The 23726-nt window shown below is 37.1% G+C and overlaps 2 protein-coding genes and 1 long non-coding RNA gene across 4 annotated transcripts; all 3 read left to right on the forward strand.

Annotated features, from left to right (window-relative positions):
• The first annotated feature begins 181 nt into the window (after positions 1–181).
• On the forward strand, positions 182–17261 carry LOC105057102 (arginine--tRNA ligase, cytoplasmic). Of its 2 annotated transcripts, none has more exons than XM_010939558.4 (18): positions 182–317; positions 631–750; positions 3024–3160; positions 3404–3479; positions 3637–3738; positions 3829–4044; positions 4907–4987; positions 7205–7288; positions 7485–7589; positions 9214–9392; positions 11120–11204; positions 11468–11669; positions 11874–11943; positions 12401–12470; positions 13131–13220; positions 13352–13420; positions 16062–16160; positions 16988–17261. In XM_010939558.4, the coding sequence occupies exons 2-18, from the start codon at positions 697–699 to the stop codon at positions 17096–17098; spliced, it is 1830 nt and encodes a 609-aa protein (XP_010937860.1). In that variant the 5' UTR covers positions 182–317; positions 631–696; the 3' UTR covers positions 17099–17261. The 2 variants fall into 2 exon arrangements, with proteins under 2 accessions (XP_010937860.1, XP_010937859.1); XM_010939557.4 differs by having other exon boundaries at positions 188–317; positions 635–750.
• A 44-nt stretch (positions 17262–17305) lies between these two features.
• Positions 17306–17668, forward strand: LOC140853593 (uncharacterized). Its single transcript, XR_012136671.1, has 2 exons — positions 17306–17446; positions 17548–17668. It is a non-coding gene; the product is annotated as an uncharacterized lncRNA (long non-coding RNA).
• Positions 17669–19134: 1466 nt separating this feature from the next.
• LOC105057100 (omega-3 fatty acid desaturase, chloroplastic) lies at positions 19135–21927 on the forward strand. Its single transcript, XM_010939556.4, has 8 exons — positions 19135–19814; positions 19914–20003; positions 20127–20193; positions 20293–20385; positions 20480–20665; positions 20768–20848; positions 21264–21401; positions 21507–21927. Exons 1-8 carry the CDS (start codon positions 19315–19317, stop codon positions 21672–21674), a joined length of 1323 nt encoding a protein of 440 aa, XP_010937858.1. The 5' UTR covers positions 19135–19314; the 3' UTR covers positions 21675–21927.
• Positions 21928–23726: the final 1799 nt, after the last annotated feature.

The raw sequence follows: 23726 nt of genomic DNA on the forward strand, positions 1-23726 counted from the left end.
CGGGCTGCATTACCGTTCCATACGGATGGGCCGTTTCCGTCAATTAGTCCGCCTTATTAAAGTCTCAACCGGGCGTCTCAAAACCATTGGGCCCAGCGGGCGCTCGAACGTTACGGGCCACAAAACAATGGGAGGCCGTAGTAAGTTGGAAACCAAGAAAGACGAGAAACCTGATAAATAACGGAAACCCAAAAACCCTCCAGGATTAGGAGCGGTTAGGGTATATTTAACGATGACGGCACCATTCCACTCATCTTTCCCTTCCGCTTCCCGTTCCTTCCATTCTCTCCGCCGCCGCTGCCCCCACGCTCCCTCCGGTAAAAATGATTCTTTTTCCCGCTTTCCTCTCCTCTCCACCAAGAAAACACTCCTTCTTTTCCTCATCTTTTGCTGTCTTTTTTTCCTTGATCTTCTTGTTACTTCGCCCGCTTCTTGAGGAATTTTTTCGGAAATTAGAGGGAATGTGGATTTTTTGCTGAGTTAATTTTGGTCAGAATGCTTATTTTGGTGTCAATCTTACTTGGAGTGACGGGCGTTTGCTTCTCACTGTTGAATGCCCGAAATAAGATACAGATTGAATGGGTTTTGAGTTTTAATTGGATTCTTTTGGTCGTTTGTTTGTGGAACTAGACAGGTTACTACAGGGCGGCTTCTAAGAGATTTCTTGCAACAAAGAAGACGGAATTGCCATCAGCCATGAGCGGTGAGGCTACCAAATCTGCTCGTTTGGAAGGGCAAGCGGCAGAAGATGTGAGTGATTTGTGCTATCCGTGACTTACTTATGTTTCTTTTTCTTTTTCTTCTTCCGGTGGGCATTCGAGCTCAGATAATCCGATGGTGATGAAATTAGAAAACATGGATAACTGATAACTTATTTTGGTCTAGTTTAGAACTTTAAATTGGTAGCTTTCTACTTTTTTCGGAAGCAGTTTCTTTTGGACTCCTATTTTTTCTTTGTATGGGTTATTATTCGCCTGCAACTTTAGTTTCACTGGACAAAAGGAATCTACTTCAAATGTGATCAGTTCTTTCATCTAACAGCAAAAATGATAAACAAAATATGCTGGAAGACAAAGCCAATTCTGGGAAAAAGAAAATTTAAAAAAAAAATCAAGGTTGGTTGTTGGGGGGGGGGGGGGGGGGGAGTTATGAAGATGTTGTATCAAAACATAAAGCCCACCAGAAGATTGAAGCGTTCAGATAGCCGGTTGCAGCAACCCCTTTGCAAGAGATCTGGAATAAATTAGAACTTGTCAGCTTCGAACTGAATGATTTGGGGTTTGTGACCCTTCAATATTTTTTCTAATATTAACCGCCATGGATAAACCTTATGAGAGGGTACCTGCTACATGTTATCACAAGGTCTGATTTACATAGACAGAACACATTTCTGTTTCTGCAACACATAAAAACCACCAAAAGATTGAAGTGTTCAAATAGGCAGTTTTAGCAACTCCTTTTCAAGAAATCTGGAATAAATTAGAACTTGTCTGTTTCAAACTGAATGATTTTGGGACCCTTTAATATTTTTTTAATATTGACCACCGTGGATAAACCTTATTCAAGAGTACCTGCCACGTGTTATCTCAAGGTCTGATTTCTATCAATAGACCATTTTTCTGTTTCAAAGTGTTATTTTTCCCTATGTATTTATCTTTTTGCCCTTGTAATTTGCTTAAATTATTGTTGAAAGAAGAAGGAATCAAAGACTAGCTTGTCAAGGTAAGGAAATGATAAACACTCTTACTTAGATGAGTAAAAGAGAATTGAAAAAATCTTTGATAATTTGTTTAGCTAGGATGAAAACAATAAGCCTTTGTATAGTTGTGTGACTTGTGTCTCTAAATCTTAAGCAAGGAGAATCTCCTTTTGTGCCGTGAGCCTTTAATTTAGCTATAATAATTAATACAGATGAAATGTTGAGTTATGTCTACCTAATAATGGCTATAAATAGGTAAATCATAATCCTGGAATTGAACTTTTGATAAGTGAAGGATAGACAAACAGCCAGATATTATGAGAACTTGATTGAGAATTTTTGTTGTGCCACGAGGACTTGATAGACTCATGTATGAGTGAATTTGAGAAAAACGGCTCAGGCAAAAGCATTCACCATATTCTAGACAGCTAGTGCCAATTTTTCTTTTTACTAGCTAAAATCCTTGCTCAAGCTGTTCATTTCTTCTGCATCTGTTCAGGGACTAGATACCTCTCTCAAGGGAAAAGAAAGAAGAAAAAGAAAGCCAGCAAAACATGCTGGTGCATAGAGTTTTGAAGTTGCTTTGCAGTTAGCTTTTAGTTTCATTTTCCTGTTTGCTTTGAGAAAATAGCACATTATTAATCATTGTTAACTAGAGAGTAGATACTAATTGCATACCTATTGTTGTCAGTTATGTTAACTTGCTTTTAATTTTGTTTAATTTAATCTGATGGGGGCTGGTTTTAAGAATTCTCCATTCAAATTTCCAATCTACGAGCATGCCCTGGATTTATCTGTAGATTATGGATTTGGCAATATCAAGGCAAGATTTAAGTCACAATTGCAGAGTACAGGGTGTCACTCTGATTTGTTGATTAAAATTGCTGCTTGAAAGCATGAACACTGAGTGAACGATGCATATACCAGCATATGTAATTTTTCTATTTCTATTATTTGTCTGTTAGCTTGATTCTTTTCTTAGGGACTTTGGAAAGCAATGAACATTGGCTACTTGAAAGAATGAACGCTGAGTGAATGATGCACAATGCCAGCATATGTAATTTTTCTATTTCTATTTTTTGTCTGTTAGCTGGATTCTTTTCTTAGAGACTTTGCAAAGCGATGAACTTTGATTGCTTCTTATTGTCATCTGATGCTGAGTTTTGCATATAAAAGCTGTTAAATTCTTGATTAATGGGTCATGTAGGGAAACCTTGTAGATATTTGAAGTTCTTGAATTCATTTTGGAAGTACTTATGTAGACCACCTTTAAAGACCATGGCTTGCATTTATTTTCCACTTAGCTGGATCATGTATGTGACAGGGCGGAGATAGAGCTGGAAGTGTCAAACAGCAGCTGTCAAAATTATTCAAAGCATCCCTTAGTGCAACAGTCCCAGATGAGCCAAATATAGAGCCGTTGGTTGAAGTTTGCACAGCAAAGTTTGGTGACTATCAGTGGTACAGTTTTTAACCTTTGATCTTCACACCATTCAAGCTAAAGATATTCTCTTTTGATGTATCTGACAAAATATTTAATTAGAAAATGATTGAATTCACTGTTACTATACTAGTTATGATTAAAATTACTGCTCCATCATCGGTGGCATCATCACTGCAAGTAACATGGAATTTGTCAGTTTAATGCTTTGGGTTTACTTTTGATAAATAAATGATGGTAAATTGTTATTATCTCTGATGCAGTAATAATGCGATGGGCCTGTGGTCAAGAATAAAAGGAAAGTCAAAAGAATTCAGAAATCCCAATTCTGTTGGCCAGGTGCTTCATACATTGTTGAGCAGAATCGACATATGTGACTTATAAAATGATTATGTTTTATCATATGACTACAGCATAGCTTTTCTTTTTTCCCCTTTAATATTGGTGTTGGTTGTTCTGCTTTTGTTTCAGTTCTTTGTATATTATTTTTTTGCAGGCTCTTGCGAGAAATCTACCTCCATCAGATATTATTGAGTCCACCTCAGTTGCAGGACCTGGATTTGTGAATATAGTTTTGTCGGACAAATGGGTAGCTCAGGTTAGAAGGACAAAATTTGAAATAATCTGTACATATTTAGACCTTTATCTTTTATTATTTACCTTGATAAATCTAAATTTCTTGGTACAGAGTATACAAAAGATGTTGTTAAGTGGCATTGGGACATGGGCACCAATTCTATCAGTTCCCAAGGCAGTTGTGGACTTCTCATCACCAAATATTGCGAAGGAAATGCATGTGGGCCATTTAAGATCCACGATAATAGGTGATACTCTTTCTCGCATGTTGGAGTTCTCAAATGTTGAGGTTCTTCGACGAAACCATGTGGGTGACTGGGGTACACAGGTAAACCTTTTTAAGATTCAGTATGTTCATTCATGGAGATTAACTTGTTGTCTTTTAATTTGAAAAACATCTTTGATTAGTGGTCTTTTGCGTTGTCATCTTACTGACATCTCTCTCTGATGCAAATATATTTGTTCTGTGATGGTATCCATTTTGCACCAAAGGCTTAATCTTAAATCAGATTCTCATGTCTTTTGTTCTTCATGCTACGATTGTTTTGATTCCTTTTCTCTTACCTATAATAAATAAATTTTACTGCATATGCAAAATCAATTTGTATAAAGTATCTCCAGTTCAACAAGACCTTCCCCCTTGTTGTCAAACTGACCAGACTAATCATCAACACGAGACTGGATGTTATTGGATTCTTGCAATCCATCTCACCTTTTAATCTTTCCTTTTGTGTGTGTGTGTGTGTGTGTGTGTGTGTGTGTGTCTATATATAAAATCTTTATACTTTCATTGATAATCTTCTAAGTTGCTACTCATGGAATGGTAGGCTATGCTATCTTGTTGAAGACTTGGTTGGCATGTCTTGTGTGCATGCTGTTTAAGAACTGCAGGAAATATTAAAATACATGGCAAAATCAAGTGTTATTTTACATTTTGTAGCTTCTAGCATGTCATTTGGTTTTCTATATAATATTTGGAAACACATAGTTCCTTAAGTGTGATCACGAAATCAGCTATAAGTTTGAGATAGCTTCTTTACTTAACTTTGTCAGTAAGAAAACATGATTTATTTTTGCCATTTTGTCAACGTGATTTATGAATACCAGCATGCCACTCTTTAATTCATTTTCTAATCATAATTCTGAAATCATAATTGTTCTGATTGATTTGTCCATGTAATCTTCTACAGTTTGGCATGTTGATCGAACATTTATTTGATAAATTTCCAAACTGGGAGGAAGCTGGCGAGCAAGCCATTGGTGATCTCCAGGTGAGCTGGAAAATCATATGGATATAATAATAGTTTCACGTTCTGCAGGAAATTTTACTTTATATGGTTCTGGATATCTGATCATGCCTTAAAATCACATACTGCTGCAGACACCTGTATACTTTCTAAAGTACATCATCTATGAAATAGCTGTGATGCTTTTCATGGAATGCATGCTTTGGTTCAAATAGGAAAGTGATTTAGGATCTAGTTAGGAGGATGTAGAATGTTAAGCATGGTGGAACTGCATGAATTTTGTACTGCTTCCTTCTGATATTCAAGGTATTCTAATAAAAGCCACCAATAATGATAACCATATTGAGAAATTTCACTTCCAGTTCCATTGTTACTACACACTAATCTCATAATTTTTTGATACTTTAGTGGAGATTTTTAAATCATTTAAAGTTTATATGTATATTTAGTCTAATAATGATGTTAAAGAAAAATATAATCACATTCTTATGAGAAATTGAGATAAGTGAGATGTTCCTTTTTGCGAGAGAGAAAGACTTTATTTTTATTACAAAAATTCAAGTATTCTTACTGTTAGCGCTTCTCTCGAGACATCCTTCTGAGTTTTACGCCAACCATTGTGATTGCTATTTTAGCAGTGGGCTTTGATCTATATACGAGTGTTGTTTCTCCGCCCAAGCATATTAACATTCTAAGTAAATATTTATCAATATTTGGATTTGCTTAACTGATTTAACTAGTAGCTGAAAATATGGACAGTAAAACTACATATTATTGGCAATGTAGGTGTCACTCCTGTGATTTACCAACTTATATGTCTTACATGACATTTCTTAGCACCATGGCATTTATGACACATATGCAGTTAGAGAGCTGGTTCATCACATTTCTAGTTTGTAGAGCAATTCATCTCTGCATACATGTGAAATGGAAGAATAATAATTTGTGCCTGTCTTAATGCTGCATGGTTTCTAGATAAATTTAAATGCATCATTAGGGACAACAGACACTTTGTTCTTCAGCTAATTTCATTTTTATATTTTTGCTTCATTGGCCAAATTATATGGTATCACTTGCTGCTGTATATGTCCCGAATCTTAAGTTTTATGAATCTGTTATACCAAGCATTTTGATTGAGAAAATAACTTCTTTTGCTTCATACATAATTAGATTTATTAGGGTTATTTGGAAATGCTCCATCGAGTGATAAATATGAACTATATCTGATTCACCTAAGTTAATTGGTTGAAACTTTCTAATTTTATTTGTATGTGTTTGGGTGTTTATACTTCCTGATTATGCAGAGTATATTGAAAGCAACTTGTAGAGAAATTGGACCTTTGAAGATCCTTCCCCTCATACCGCCCTCTCCCCTCCCCTCCATGCCCCACAAAATGTTACAAATGATCTTGTGTTATCATCAAGGCTAGATACAGTAGATAATTGAAGCTGATTATGTGTATGCTGCCATACTTGGTCATTAAATGATGAACAAAGTCAGGGCTAATTGATGATTTTGGCACTTTCATTTATGGACTGATTTAGTGGCCAGTTGTTTAGAACAAGAGATACATAAAGAAATGGTATATAGCATCATCTTGGTTGAGACTCTTGTTATCTGCCCTACATAACATAATACCTTTCTGTTGTGCACAGTAGTAATATTTTATGACTGCACAATATGTATCACAGTTAACTTCGTCCAGTTTGCAAATGAGAGAGGTTGAGTGTAGAATGTCTGATTTGTTTTCTTTTCTACCTTCAATTGAGTTGTGTCAAATATTATTTGGTGCCCAAACTTTTTTTATAGTCTTGCTAGGTTAATTTTTGTGCATGCTAATTTTGATCCACCAGGTCCAAGTTTAGGTGCATAAAAGGTCAATAGTGGGTTGGTTTATTCATTTTGTAGTATTAGTGATGCCAAAGAGTTGGACCCACAAAATATTAACTCTTCTTATTTTGTGCTTCACAAAATATTGGAAAGAGATCCTTTCCTTTATTTTTTTTCCTTTGCACCACCTTTTTCTTGTAAAACTTGTTAGAGAAACAAAAAACTATGTAGCTAGTTTTAAAAGTCTACAATGATTAAGCAAACTGTTTGTTATACAAACATTGGCCCATATGTCTGGTTTTCATGACAGGATGCATACTCTACCGCTGTATCAATGTGCATTTTAAAAGTTTATATTTTAGAATCTTGATCTATGAATCCTCTGATTGTTCTTATCATTGGATGGTCAGGAATTCTATAAGGCATCAAAACGTAGGTTTGATGAAGATTCAACTTTCATGGAAAGAGCACAAAGAGCAGTGGTTCGATTGCAGGTGAACATTTTGCTTTTGTTGTGCGACATGATACTGCTTACCATATGAATTAGTAAGAAGGCATTGCATATTTCACAATTTGTTACATGAAGCTCTCTATTTTGAATTTTTCTTTGACAAAAAATATTATTCATTGAAGTTTGTTCCTTGTTCTATTGCAATTATCTTCTTGTTTGCTTGATCTGTTGTATCGCAGGGTGGGGAGGTCAGATATAGGGATGCTTGGCAAAAAATATGTGAAATAAGCAGGAAGGAATTTGACCTGGTGTATCAGCGCCTTGGGGTTCATTTGGAGGAAAAGGTATATTTATTTAGAAATGAACTACTTGTCTCATGGTCTGCCATACCATCTGGTAGGAGGCATACCATATCTACCACTACTGTATTAGTATGGTTTTCTGTATCGTATTGACATTTGGTATGCTATCTCATATTGTATTAAACCGCACATCGACTCTGTAATAGGATGTTACTGGTATGGAGTCTGGTACCGAGATTACAAACCTTGACTTGGCTTTATCTTTTGAGTGTATTTTGTTATTTAGGAATTTTTCATATCACACCCAGGATTTTATCAATATTACATATGACACCTCTTCTTATTCTTATTTTCACATCAACCCAGATAAACTTGTTTGTCGTTGCAAGAAACCCGTGGTTAGGTTAACTTTAACAGATGAATGGATGGCCATTTTCTACATCATTAGTGGAACTATTGCATATAAAATTTGAGTTTATCTGCATTAATTTGTGAATAGGGATAAGGGGAGATGTTATACCTAATCCTGATAAAATCTTGAGTGTAGTATGCACAAAAAAAAAAAAAAAAAAGGAGACACTCTTTTATTTAATGTTGCTTACCTTGAACTTAAGGAATTGTTTGTTTTTTTTTGGTGTAATTCTGGCTTGCTTTTGAAGTTTTGATAGTTGATTACGAAGAATATCAAAAGAATGGTTATTGATAATATGATTATTGGTTGTTGTGTATGAATGTTGATATTTATGAGTTCTTTGGAGTTTGGACCACATTTGTGCTTTTGGATTTGTACATGATTATTTGCATATAATCAATAGGTTTCTAATTGGAGCATATGTGACACTCAGGTGAAGAAGTTTGTGATCTTAAGATTTATGTTTAGGATGGACTTGCCATGTTGGAGGGGCCTTAGAGATATTTATTCAAAGGATGCCTTTTGTTTTTCAAAAATTACCTTGCCTTTTTGTGGAATTGTGAAGGAACATGCAGACCTGATGCATGAATTAAAAGGAATATTTAGTGCTACAAGAAACCAAGCCACTGATATAGGCTGAACTATTAATTGGAGTTTTTTAAGAGTACCAATTTCTTGATTTCCCACCTCTTGGATTTTGACATGTTTTGTCTTTTAGTCCACGCTCGTGATTGTTTTTGAATCTTATATTTTCTTTTGTTTTATTATATTGTGCTGGTGGCAAGCCTCATAAAAATGAAATTCATCATCATCAATATGGTAATATAATGTCCAGATGCTTGCTTAATTGATTAAATAAAATCAAAGATACATGGAGGCTCAAATAGAAATGGTGGTTTAATTTTCTCCTTCTGAAATCAGAAACATACTTGTTAAGTCTGGCATGAACATCGCTCTACCTTAATTGGCATGCCATTTACTTTTTCTGCCTGGATGTTCTGATACTACAAACAATACCCTTTACATGCACATTGCTTAATGTATTTCGCAATTGTTCCTCCCCATTCCCACAAACACTATTAAGGAGCTGAAATGAGTGTTATTTGACCCATTTACAAGCGCAGTCCTGTCGTTGATGTGTAAAAAGTTTAAATTCTTTTATGTCTCTGTTTTTCCAAGCTATGTTTCATTTGAATTATTTTTTTTCAGACTTGGACAATAAAGCAACATCTAAGATGTTAATTTTTTTTTCAGGGGGAAAGCTTTTATAATCCTTATATTCCAGGTGTTTTGGAGGAACTGTCTCATAAAGGGTTGATCGAGGAAAGTGATGGTGCGCGTGTGATATTTGTTGAAGGACATCAGATCCCTTTGATTGTTGTTAAGAGAGATGGAGGATACAACTATGCCTCAACTGATTTAGCTGCTCTTTGGTTAGTTTGTTTGAGAATCAGTTGCAATTGCTTTATGTTTGTACCTCTTCTTCTTATCTAGCCTAATAAATTATGGCTAGATGTTTGTTAGAATAATTTTTATAATTAAGATCAGAATATCAAACAAGTCAAAGAACAATGGATCATGTCCGTATCCATGAGCATTGTTATAAACACTTAATAAATTCTGTATTACCCATTAATGTTTGTTTAGTATACATCTTTTTGAGCATCATATGATTCCACTTAGTATTGTTAGGGCAGGTCTAGTAGCATACATCCTTGCAGTAGATTTTAATTTGTTCCAACACCTATTCCTTTGGTTGCATGGTAAATGAGCCTGGGGTTGTCTTCTTACAAACTTGAAGAAAATCTCAAAGATGTGTCATTAGAGGATGACTGCTTATTTGTGATTTTCTTTGATGAGTAATTTGGGTTTAAGCATTGTGGCTGTGTTTTCACCAAGTTAGACCATCACTTAGTTCCACTATGTTGCCACATAATTGTAATCACCTATTTGTAACAGTTGAAAGAAAATTGTTAAATTTAGCCTGACCTATATAGGGTTCTGAATGTTGTTTGGGAGATGATTTTATAATGGTATTGGTCATCAAATCCTTTATTGGCGCTAAATGTGTTCGTTGCCTGTCTCTATGGTGACTTGTGATCACTTTTTCTAGCCTCTGATAGTCACTAGCCACCAGTGGTCCTCAAGCTGATCTGAAGGGCTCTTAGGATTTCCTCTGCTGTCAAAAATTAGCATCATCATTGCTTCAGTTTCAATTTAGTTTCCCTGTACCCATTGGACATATCCTGTTGCGTTCTTGTCGTCCCATTTCTGTCAAATCTCACCACTCTTATCTAGCTCAAGTTATTCTAAAGATTTTTTTTCCTTGTCTCAAGGCTCCTATTTAGATTTTAATGTTTAATTATATTTTTAAATAGAAACAGTTGCACAAAATTGATTTGTATGATAACCTCTTTTGCTTTCAGATTGGGTTTTTTGTGCAGCCACCCCTTTGATGTCCATTTAGGATTTTTCCCCCCTCTGGATTTGGCCTTTGTGGGTGTTCATTCTTTTAGATATTTTGGTTGGTGAGTTTCTTTCTTTTTCTTATTTGCCCTTTTTGTTTTGTTTGGGGTGGGGGAGAGAAGGGTGAACTTTAAAATTGGTAGTTTACCAGTCATATCTTTTTTTCCAGTTATGTAATTGTCTTTAGTTTTTGTAGTATAGATGCATAGGTGTTTTTTGGTAATTGAAATGCATAGATGTTTAGCTCTTGGTGGTAATCCAGATTCTGGCACTATTTTTGGTTCCTATCATGGCAGAGAGTGCATGTCTCTATTTGTTGACTACTGTCTTTCTCGAATGACAGTTCTTGTGCGATATAACTTGTGGAGTACTTGTGATTGTTTTTTACCTTGTGCATCTGTTTGTTTGCCAGTTCATGTTAATTTCTGCCATATATTATTGTAACTTCTCTTACTGGATTGCTTTAATTCCTTGGTGAATTTCAATTGTGATTTGTCCATTTTACCTGAATTATCATGGACCGACATTTATTTGTATTGTTCTGATTCTCCATCTTTAATATGCTTTTGCATGAAAATGACAACTCTAATTTATGTCACACAACTTCCTAATTTTCTACTGATTCATGATGTGCATCTGAAGTTGTATATATGGTCAAGATGGCTCATTGATGTTGCTTTTTAACCTTTTGAAGGTATCGTCTTAACATTGAGAAAGCAAATTGGATGATATATGTAACAGATGTTGGTCAGTCACAGCACTTCGATATGCTTTTCAGTGTAAGTATTATGTACTACGTTCATTATTCTGTAGTCAGTGATAATATCCTTTTGTCCATCTTACTAATTTAATTCATCATCTTTTTATACTCCTCACTTGCAGCTTAGTACTGATAAGTAGCCTCAGTTAACTGTCTACTTTTAATGCTTAGCAGTGAACTTTAAGTTTCATTTTAGTTGTATAGTAATGATTATATTACTTTTTCCTGATAAGCTAAAATGAATGGTTGTCATGAGGCTTATGCTGTAGTCCTGTCTTTCAGGCTGCTAGACGAGCTGGTTGGCTTCCAGATTCCAATGGAAATTTGTATCCCAAAGTAAGTCATGTTGGGTTTGGTCTTGTTCTTGGATCAGATGGCAAGCGCTTTCGAACTCGCAGCTCAGAAGTTGTTCGATTAGTAGAGTTACTTGATGAAGCTAAAAGTCGCAGTAAAACTGAACTAAAGAAGCGTCTTGAGGAGAATGGTATTAAGATAGCCTGGCTTACTCTTTGGTTTGTTTTTTTGTGGCTTTGTTTTATGGATCCTCGCAAATCAGTTAGTTCTTTCCTGTATGAACCATCCTTTTCTTGGATGCTCAATTAAGAACAATGAAAGCATGTTAGGAATCTTCTAATTCTTTTACAAGTTATATATGAGTGTTATGTAACAATTCATTACCTTGGATCAGGTAAAATTGCAGATTGGACAGACGAGGAGCTTGAGAAAACTGCTGAAGCAATTGGCTATGGCGCTGTCAAGTATGCTCTCTATAACTTGTCTTTGCACATCTACCTTCAATTCTGGCAAAGGTTTTAGATTTTGCTACTCAATGTGTTTTCGCAGTTGTTGCATTTATACCCTGTTTAGTTTATGAATATGCACGTGATCTCTAAGCTTCGAACACATAATCTCAATAAAGCATCTTAAAAACTTCAGATGGTTGGCAAATTGCTTTGTTAATGTAAATATCACAGACCTATGTTTCAGTCATGATGCTAGATGTGGATTCTCCTTATTACCAATTTTTTGATATGAAAGGATATTTCTTTTTGGCTGGGAAAACGAGATTTAGAAACTAGTGTCTTTACCAGTTCTTTTTCAGCTGCCTACATTATTTTGGGTGGTGAGTAAAGTTTACCAGTCAGCACATCTTAATTCCTGTTGGTTTGAATTATCTTTACATGTTGATATTAGTGTAATTTCATCTTGAAACAGATATGCAGATCTGAAGAACAATCGGCTGACTAATTATACATTTAATTTTGATCAGATGCTAAATGATAAGGTACAGTTTTATCTCAGTATCTTTGATTATTTGGGCAGCTGTTAGATAACACTGAAATGGCATCGGATTTTTTTCCCCTCAACGTTCTTATCTGTGGATTGATGGCCATTATTTTTGATTCTTATTGGTGGTGGTTGTGTGCTCATTACATAGAACATCCAATGCATTTCAGTGTAAAATGTTCTATATACACTCACTTCCTGGGACGAAGCAGTTTGTGCATGTGTTGTCTTATGATCTTCTACACTAGAAACTGATGAAGATATGATGATATACTGAAACGCCATGCAGGCACAATCTCTCTCTCGCACAACCCCACAACCCCCCTCCCCCCCCCAAAAAAAAATAAGAAGAAAAAAGGAAAAAAGTGTCCCTCTCTCTCTTGCACGTGAGCTTATTGTCCAACATCCACCCAGAGTCGAGCTTACTGTCAAACGTCCACCCAGAGCCACACTCTTTTCTGTGGATTCCTGTACTACCATGAATTTGCTCTTGCTGCTTGATCTTATAAATAATTTGACTATTTCTTTGCTATTGTGTATTCCGATGAGTATATAATCCTTGGTTTATGAAGCAGATAACTATTAAATTTCATTGTTCTGGGAAATTACCTTCTTCTGTCTTGATTAATCCTTTACCTACGTATTCATCCTTGAACAGGGAAATACTGCTGTTTATCTCTTGTATGCACATGCACGTATTTGTTCCATTATAAGGAAATCTGGTAAAGATGTAGAAGAGCTAAAGAAAGTAAGTCTTCTGTTTAACTTGTGAAATAGTAACTATTGCTGCCCTCTCGTCCTTTAAAACTGTATTGGCAGATGGTTTTGATATGGTGTATATCTTGCAGATTTTTCTTATATGTTTACTGGTGCTTGCAGATGGGAAATATTGTGCTAGGTGAACCAGATGAACGCATCTTGGGACTTCATCTCATAAAATTTGCAGAGGTACAAATAGTGTGGACATGTGAATGGAATGATAAATTGTTTCGCAGTCCCTATAGTTTCATCAGTACTTGTTGGCCTTTTACATGCCATTGTTTGTTATCTTTAAATGAGCCAAAATAGTTGGAAGAACCTTAAATTTTGACCTATTAAGTGCCTTCTCATATAATCGTAATATTTATGTTGTACATATTTTAAAGTTATTTTTCTTTTTTAGGTAATATTTTTTGTTGATGACATATTTAAAATATTGCATATCATTTTTATTTGAGCCATGAGGGACAGGTCTTGGTGCAACTGTAAGGTGGTGCCATTGACCTACATGTCATGGGCTTGAAACATAGAAATAGTCCCTCTACACGTAGGTTAGGCTGTGTACATCTGACCCGCTCTAGACCCTGATATGGCAGGAGCTTCATGCACTGGGACCTCCACTTTTTTTATTTGTATTTGAGCCATGCTAAGTAAACATAATTTTTGGCTCACATGATAGGTTCATAATTTTTGAAGCCATTGGAAATGTTTTCAAGTATTATTTAGGGCCAACGTAGTTTACAACCAAAAAGAAAAGGAGGTCAATTTTTATGGTCGCATTGAAGCAGAGGAATAGGTGGCTTTTAAGCCCTATATTGATTGGAGATATATCTTCTTGTCATGGGCAGGTGAAAAAAAATAGTCCGATTAAGCCACGAGTAGTATGAACAACTTAGGTAAGCAAAGGGGGTTCTATGACGGGTGAATTGTCCATAGTATGGTTGGGTGAAGATGAGCATAGACACTTAGGATGGCGAAATAACATCAGGCTTTGTTTTGTTATATGCAATGTTCTAGCCTCTGTTAGGCAATAATGATTAATAATTTGTGGCAAAAATTGATGCAATTGTACTTTGCATGATCGAGGGAATGGCATTGCCAGCTAAATTCTCTTCCAAGCAACTGAGACAACATTCATTTCTGTTGTTCTTGATGTTTTATCATACATATTTACAACTTGGTTCATGTCATAAAAACAACATATTTTATATGTTTTTATTGATTCTTTTTATAAAAAAACCAATCTTTTTGCTATGATAAAGAAAAGAAATATTTCAGTTTATTCTTATGATATTTTCAAAAATATGTTGTTTAAAATATTTAAAAATATCAATACATATAACATCGATATATAATTTTGCGTACAAATTCTATATAAAATATATAATTGTTGATCATTTCTATATTCTATGTTTTTATATATAAGAAATTATTTTTATTATATGAAGCCAGACTCCATGGCTCTCTGCCCTATGTTCTGCAAAGATAGGGATCTGAGTAGGAGTTGTATGCATATTTAAGCTTCAGATATAAGATCAAATTTCCCTTTATGGTCAATGATGTTTGGCACATGTGATGCACATAGTATGAAGATGGGCAGCTATTAATCTCATTGAAGAGCATGATAAACTGAAAACAATTTATCCATATGTATAGAGAGAAAAACATGTTTCAAAAGGCAGGCAGAATGGTCCAGTTTGTAGGTGTTCTGGAGGAGGAAATGTAGGGATCTTGTTTTGTCCCATCCCTTAAGGAAAAGAGATCTTGCTTCTAGCTTTCCACAATATTTGGTAAAAATCCAGATTACATGGTAGATTGTGCCAGCTTAAAATATCCCGTAGCCCAACCTGACCTAAATTAGCTTACATGGAATTCGATTGGGTTTGGTTAGAGAAATCCCAAGCAAAGGTTTGGCTGTATTGTGTTGGGTTAGCCTTCGATTCAACCCAACAGCACAAGTTGCAACCCTACTGAGGCCCGGTAACCACTTGTGGAGCTAGAAAGAACTTCAAATGGTATCTGTGTGGAAGTGAACTCTCATTTAAAAACATATACTCCATGCTGTTATTTGTACAAATTCTTCTATTGACCTAGTGACAATGTCTAATTCTTCAAGGCCTCTGGGGAGAAAGGAAAAATTATTGATTTCCCCCTTAAGCAAAGTGTGGGCACCACCTCTGCATAAAACAGAGCCATTTGTGTCAGATTGTGCATGTGAGACTAACATCAATGCAGTCAGGGTTGTTCTATAATGAGTATCAGTTCAGTTGTGTCTGTGTATGACAAACATATCGACTGTGCTAAATTTACCATCATGCAGTAGCTGGTGTCAGTTTGCTAAAATTTACACAGGAGTGTGAAAATTGAAAGATGCCATTGTCTCTTGCCATTTCTGAACTGTTAGAAATTATAGAATAGAAACAGTTCATGATTAGTGGAGTTCATAAATCACCTTTCTTTCAGTTGCCAATAACATGCACTCTTTTCCTTTCTAGTTGGAGCACAACATAAAATCTCCATTGTCTATTCATTATAGAGGGGATAAACATCTAATTTAATGTTTAAACAAAGGCTTTCTCATGAACTCTCTTAAAACCATTATCATGATTAACTCTTTTTTGAATTCCATTTTCTTATTACTGCTGGTATATATGATCGTTTAAATAGTGCTCCATATTTATTAAATGATACCATAATGTCCAAGTTTGATGTTGCAGTTATGGATTTAACCCATCATAATGTGCTTATTTAACTTGCTTCTTCAATGTTACATTTTTATGACTGTTGGATGATATTTCAGCTTCTGATGGTTGCAAATATGATATCGCAGGTTGTTGAGGAGGCTTGCACCAATCTTCTGCCAAATGTTTTGTGCGAGTACCTGTACAACTTATCTGAAAAATTCACAGGATTTTATAGCAGATGTCCGGTATGTTTTCTTCTTTCGCTGTTTCTGACATGCATGCAGTAATGATTCCAACTATTGTTTAGATTCACGCAATCCACTTCCCCTCAAGAATTAGAACATATTTGTTTATTTTTTAGATGAAATAGAAAAGGAAAGCTTCAGCTTTCCTGTCGCATTTGAACAAAGTCTTTCTTGTTGAATGTATGCAAAATAGGATGACCTCGGTATCTCTAAAATGGTGATACATCTATTCCTCTATCCAATGAAAGTATCCACCTCAGCATTTGTTTAGATGCAGCATTATGCTCGTGATCAAAATATCAGTGAAGATATTTTTAGGTGTGCGAGGACTACTTTGAGGTACAATGCTTTATCCATAAGCTATTTGTGGAAGGTACCATCCTCTTGTAGACCTTGACGATCTCTTAACAGACATGGAGTAGGAGTTTAACCGGATAGGAAGAAGGTGATCAACGGTAAGAATGCAACTTAAGCAGAGACAATGGTGGAGGCAATATAAGATTGATTGTAGCTGAAAGAAGATGGTAAAAACAGGGAGAAGTCATGAAGTTATCCATACAATCAGTGAGATTGATTCAGATTGTATTGTTGGATGGCCTAAAAAATATTAATTAAAATCGTTCTTTAGAATAATTTTATTTCCTATGACAGAAAGCATTCTGATAAAAAAAGTAAAGGGCATTAGGAGCTGATTCTATTGGAAAGGCCCTAGTTCACCCTGTGTTGTACTTGCGGGTAAAAAATGACACTCATTGTGCATGTTAAGAATTTTATTTGTTATGAACTAGTATTCTTTGTAATAGCTGAGTTGTTGTGGAAATTTGCAGGTGGTTGGTTCAGCAGAAGAAACAAGCAGATTGTTGTTATGTGAGGCAACGGCTGTGGTCATGAGGAAGTGTTTTTATCTTCTTGGAATTACACCTGTTTACAAGATATGACATTGCCTATTATCAGTTTTGTCAGTTAGACAAAGGTCTGAGTCCTTAATTTATTGACCCATGGGCTATACAATTTTTTTTTTTGTTGTAGCCATCCACAAGTGAGGGAAATTTTATACGAGATAACAAAGTATTTTATTATGGAAATTGCATTCATCTTGTAGTTGTGCAGTTCTATTGAAGTTTTACAAGGACTTGGCCCATTCCTTGTGTTTCTGGGGCGTTGCTACTATGTGCAGCTGGCAGCCGAAGAGAGTGCTTCCTTTCGTTTGTCTGTAAAAGTACTCGACGTGGAGCCCAGAGTAGTCTTGCTTTTGGAGTGACAACATGAGAGAGAGAGCACCATAGGTTAGAACTTTAAAATAAGGTTGTGGGCATTGTATGTGGAGCCGTCTGGTAGGGTATTGCAAGGGAAGCCTGTTAATGCCGGTTGCTTTGTGGTTTTGCAGGATGTAGGCAGCAGGATGTTTGTTCTTGGCCTGGTCTATAATCGTGAGGTAAAAAGCCTCAGTTTAAGTTTCAGGATGACATTTGTTCTTAAAAGAATCATCATTGTGCGTTTTTTTGTCTCGTTCACACTCCCCAAATGTGCTTGGCAGCCTCAGGGCTTGTGAATTAAATATGTTGCCAAGGATCATGCGTCGACTTCTTTGGTCAAAGCTTCTGCTTACACCTGTTATTAAGGCATCTATGGGAAAAAATTGTTGATGACGATGGGTGACAGAGATTGATGGTGGTGGTTGATGACGATGGAAATTGGTAATGCGTGGTGATAAAGATTGTCAATGATGATACTGGTAGAGAATATCACACTGGTGTGTGGTATTGGAGGCTGTAGATCGTGGTGCGTGAGGGTAGAAATTATAGATGGTAGTGGATAATGGTGAAAATTGTTCGTGATGGTAGGTAGTAATGAAGATCTTTGGTGGCAATGGGTGGTAGAAATAGGTGGTGATGGTGAGTACTAATAGAGATCATAAATAATGGTAGGCAACGGTAGAGATTGAGGAAGGGGTGATTGATGATATATAGCAGTGGAGATTGCCGATGGTAGTGGATGATGACGGACATTACCGGGAGTACTGAATGGTAGTGAGGTGGCCGCTTGGTGAAGGTGCTCTTTCCCATTTTTCTCTTCTAAGATATCTTCTTTCCTGCATTTTATTTTCATATATGTTATATGTTATCATCCCACTATCCTTCGTATTCTTAGATGGCCTGATGGGTGATATTTCGATCATAATAAATTCAGGATGGTTTTTTTTTTTTCCTAAATAAAAAAAAAACAACGTATGCAAAAAAAAAAAAAAAAAAAAAAAGGTGAGGAAATGATTGTTTTTATAAAAATACTCTTAGTTGAGCATTCTCCCGCCAACTGTCAAATCATTTTCCTGGACAACTTAGCTCTTGGTTCTGGAGTGCATGATGCCAGTATCCTATGTGGTGCTGTTTGTTTTGTTTTGTTTAATTAGTACGACAAGATGAGGAATTTTTTTTCTTCCCACTAACTATTTCAAGCTACACGAGTACACTCTGGTTCTCCAGTCACCCTCGAGCCAGATCCAAAGCAGCCATCTTCACCTCATTATTTATGCCGCTTCGCTACATCGTACATCGCAGAAAAGAAATATTTCGTAGTCCGTCGGCGTCTCCGCGCGAATCTCCTCTTCACAACAATAAGCATTTGGTAGTCCCCTGGCGGTCCACGATCGCCGGAAAGCGCACGGAAATGAAGCGACCAAAATCTCACAGTACCCCTCCTCAAATCACCAAGAAACACCCGAAACGGACTCCGTCCCCAGTTTCGGACTCACGTGCGAAGCGTATGGCTTAAAGGACCAAAATCCATGGGGCTGGGGCGGCCGTTTCGCACGTGTCGGCGGTGCTGGGGAACGAGATTTAGCTCGTGCACGCACTTCTCCGTCATCTCCCCCTCCATTCCAATGCGCAAAGACTTATCTTATCATTTGATCATAAATCCACGAATCCGAAATCTCTCCTCCTCCCCTGCAACTTGTCACAGAGAGAGAGAGAGAGAGGCAAACGAGAGGCTCTCGGAAAAGAAGGACAAGTGGCCTCGAGAGTCGAGATTCTCATCTCCTCTCCTCCGAGCATTCTCCTTTGCCTCTTAAAAGCCGCGACGGGAAACACACTCAAACTCTGGGAAGGAAGGCACGGGAAGAGGGAAAGGAGCGTTTTTTATTTAGTTTTTTTGGATGGCGAGTTGGGTTCTATCTGAATGCCGTGGTATAAGACCGCTCCCGGCGGATAACGCCCGACCCAAATCCAGGCTCCAGCCACCGCGGCGGAGCCTCCCCTGTCCGCCTCCCCGCGGCGTGGATTTCCACCGTTCGATCTGCCTCCAAGGTCGGGCATTCCACCGGGACTGGGCGTGGAGGGTGAGTTCGCCGCTGAGGGTGGCGACGGTGGAGGAGGAGAGGGAAGGAGGGGTGGTAAATGGGAATGAGAAAGAGGAGCCGGAGTTCGATCCCGCGATGCCACCAACGTTCGGGCTGGCGGAGATCCGGGCGGCCATCCCCAAGCACTGCTGGGTGAAGGACCCTTGGAGATCTATGAGCTATGTGGTGCGGGATGTGGTCGTTGTGTTTGGGCTCGCGGCCGCCGCCGCCTTCCTCAATAACTGGATGGGGTGGCCCCTCTATTGGGTGGCTCAGGGCACCATGTTCTGGGCACTCTTCGTTCTTGGCCATGATTGGTGTGGATTTCTGTCACCAAGATCGCATTTTTAGTCTTTTTCCCTGAAACATGAAGCCAAATTAGTTTTGTTTTCGTATAAAGATCGAATCTTTTGCAGTGGGCACGGTAGCTTTTCAACCAATCCGAAGCTGAACAGTGTGGTTGGGCATTTGCTCCATTCGTCCATTCTCGTGCCTTACCATGGCTGGTATGTCCCCCATTTCCAATCCAATCTATAGAAGGCAGTTGGATTCCATCGAATCAGAAGAAATTGCTTCTTGTCCCTATGGCTGTCTTATTAATGTTGGATTAATACTGCTAAATTCTGCAGGAGGATTAGTCACAGGACTCATCACCAGAACCATGGGCATGTCGAGAACGACGAGTCGTGGCACCCTGTCAGTGGCTTGCTCCTACTTTGTCTTTTTAGAATGATTGCTGTTTTCCTCAAACATTTTAATTGATGATGGGTTTTTATCGCTTTGGATTATTTGCAGTTACCTGAGAAGTTATATAGGAGTCTGGAATCTGCAACTCGGATTCTGCGTTTCACAGTGCCTTTCCCAATGCTTGCGTATCCCTTGTACCTGGTCAGCACCCACACAGCCACACTTCAATGGGATAGACTTTGGACACTGAGGATTTCAGTTTAGCTAAATTCTTAATCTATATGTCCATTTACAGTGGAAAAGGAGTCCAGGGAAGACAGGTTCACACTTCCATCCAGATAGTGATCTATTTGTTCCAAATGAGAGGAAGGATGTGTTAACATCAACTGCTTGCTGGTCAGCAATGGTGGCGATGCTTGCAGGATTAACATGGAAATTTGGCCTTGTTCCAATGATTAAACTGTATGGAATTCCTTATTTGGTAGGTCTATTACCTCTTTTAATTATGTCTAATGTTAATGAAAGCATTCACGGATTTGTTGGTTGTGAATTTTGTAACAATTAATTGTGGTTTTGGATGCAGACTTTCGTTATGTGGTTGGATTTTGTGACATATTTGCATCATCATGGGCATGATGAGAAACTTCCCTGGTATCGCGGAAAGGTGTAAAATCATATATATGTCCTCCTTTCTAATGTGCATCTATCAATCATCAGCCATTAAAAAAAAAAAAAAAACCAACTGTAACCATCTGTAGTATACTACTGCATGAAATTCGTTTCTACACTTTCACATGGAAATAGCATTTTTTTTTAAAAAAAAAAAATGTTTTTAGGGCTTTTGCATTGCTTGTTTCTGTCAATTTGTTCCAAGCAAACTAATTCAAGCACTACAGATAAAACCATTGTTTTGTTATACACAGAAGATAAGTTAGTCTCCAATCCTAGTATATCTAGAAGACATGTTAGGCTGCCAAAGTTCTGATACTAGTTTGTGGGTGAATTTTTGTGCTGGGCTTCTTCATTCCTGCCTGCACATATGTTTATGAGGTAAAGAATTCGCTGTTCTTCTCCTCTAGGAATGGAGTTATCTCCGTGGAGGGCTGACAACACTAGATCGGGATTATGGATGGATCAACAACATCCACCATGATATTGGGACTCATGTGATCCATCACCTCTTCCCGCAGATACCACATTACCATCTAGTGGAAGCTGTGAGTAACACTGACTTTTTTTACCTCTTCTTCCACATTCTGCAGAAAGATGAATGAGAAAAATGCTACTTGTAATTACTCATAAACCTGGCATTGATGTATCAGACTGAGGCAGCAAAGCCGGTGCTCGGAAAGTACTACAGAGAGCCTGAGAAATCTGCTCCTTTGCCATTTCACCTATTTGGCATCCTAGCAAAGAGCTTGAGACATGATCACTATGTTGGTGATACTGGAGATGTTGTCTACTATCAGACCGACGGTCAAATGAAATAGTTTTCAACTGAAGTCAAGTTGAAACTTGGTTGACTGGCAAGGGAAGACAGCTGATACTCTCTCCAGCATTCCTCAAAGCCGGAATTTTTGTGCCCGGCTTCCACCTATTATCCATTCTTTTCTCTTCCAAGTAAAAGGGAAGAGATTGGGAAATTTGTCCTCAGTTGAATCTTTTATGATATATATCAAACACGAATTTGTATTTGTTAAGTTGCTTGGAAATATCATCATGTGGCAAAGCTTTTTCTTTTTCTTTTCGATGATAATCAGCAAAGCAAAGCTATAATTGTTTGATGTGAAACTTTCAAAGCAAAGAGGAAAGGGGGGTGAATGATGAGATGAGGCTTCTGTTGATTGAGTCTGATATGCTCCTAACCTCTTGTTTCTTGAGAGCGAGGAATTCCACTCCACTCATTTTCTGATCCCTACTTGACAGTATTCTCTTGAAGCTGATGGTTGACCAAACAAGTGGTAAAAGGAAGCATCAGTTTCCATCCATCTCTCTCAAGGGGCAAAGGTGGAACTGTTCTGATGATATCTTGATGAAAATAAACTTGTATTTGATTACTGATGTAATCTTGATCAGACTTGATGGACCAACTGGTGGGAAAAATAGCTACGGACATCAAAACCCTGTATGGTTCGTATGTTTTAACCAAATAACCTATTGGCTTTTACTCCAAAAAAAAAAAAAAAACTTATTGGCTGCTTCGTTGAGCTTTATCGCAACCTTTGTTTCTTTCTTTTTTTTTTTTTGGTAATTTCGGGCCAAGTCCTTAGGGAGTTAGATCTGATAGAAATGAACTTTTAACGGCAGAATTCATTTACAATAAATTCATGGTGACTTAAAAGTCTTTTGTATGTCAGCAGTAACTTTATTGATCAGTATAACAAAATGAAAGGGAGAGAAAAGTTACGGGGAAAATAAAATTAGAAGGAGAAGAATTATAGAAAATTTAGAGTCTAGACATCCTTGGCTTTAACTGTAACATCACGTTCTGCTGACGGAGGTGAAGTTACAAAAATAGGTTTACATGATTTATTTATGAACTTTGGGTAACGTCATTTGTCTTTTTTGGAGGGGGAATCACAACCAGCACATCCATTGTGAGTGCGAAGATGCCCTTAAGAATGGGGATTCATGATTTGACGCAAAGTTGGTTTCTCTGAACGATGATGCGACGCTTCTTATGAAAAAAAAAAAGGATCATGCGACCTTCTACAAAATTTCGAGGTGTGGAATCTAAAAACGGTTTGCGAGAAAAATTGTGTGACAGTTAACGTGTCCATGAGCTGCTGACAAATAAGTTTAAACCGGGCTCATGGTGTTACTGAACATAGAATTTTTTTAAAAATAAAATAAAAAAATATTTTATTATCATCCTCATCATCGCAATCATTATTATAATTATAATTATTATTATTATCATTATTGCCGTAAATCCACAGTGAGATCATCGGCTGCGAATCGAGATGGTATGCCTAATTATTGGATGGCGGGAAATCTACAAAATCAAATCTGTTTGTCGGAAGTTGTCCGACGGAAGATCCTTCAATGTCAAAGTCAGCTGGAGATGTGGAACAGGACAAAAGATCAAAATACGAGAGCAGAATGTTTAGCGATCAGAAAATTCTTATCTTAGTCTTCCTGCTGACTACTTTATATAAGATAGAAAATATTGTACACTACAAAAAATTAGATTATTAGTGACGACTAAAAGCCGTTGTTAATAATAAAAATGCTGTTGCTAATAGTATTAACAACAAACCCCATCGTTAAAAAATGTAACACTGAAGCTATGTATTAGCAACGACAATCTCACGGTCGCTAATAATGCCTATTAGAGATGGCTTTAGTGACGGCATTCTGTCGCTTATAATATTTTTTCAAATTTTAATTAAAAAATTAAAAAAAATTATTAGCAATGTATTTTGGTCTCTAATAGGCCATTATTAATAAGGTCTTTAACGACAGGGCTGCCATCGCTAATAGTACCTTTAGCGGCGGAGCTGCCGTCGCAACAGCCGTCGCTAATAAATTTTTTAAATTTT

This window comes from Elaeis guineensis, chromosome 14, assembly GCF_000442705.2.
Source record: "Elaeis guineensis isolate ETL-2024a chromosome 14, EG11, whole genome shotgun sequence".
NCBI classification, from domain to species: domain Eukaryota; kingdom Viridiplantae; phylum Streptophyta; class Magnoliopsida; order Arecales; family Arecaceae; genus Elaeis; species Elaeis guineensis.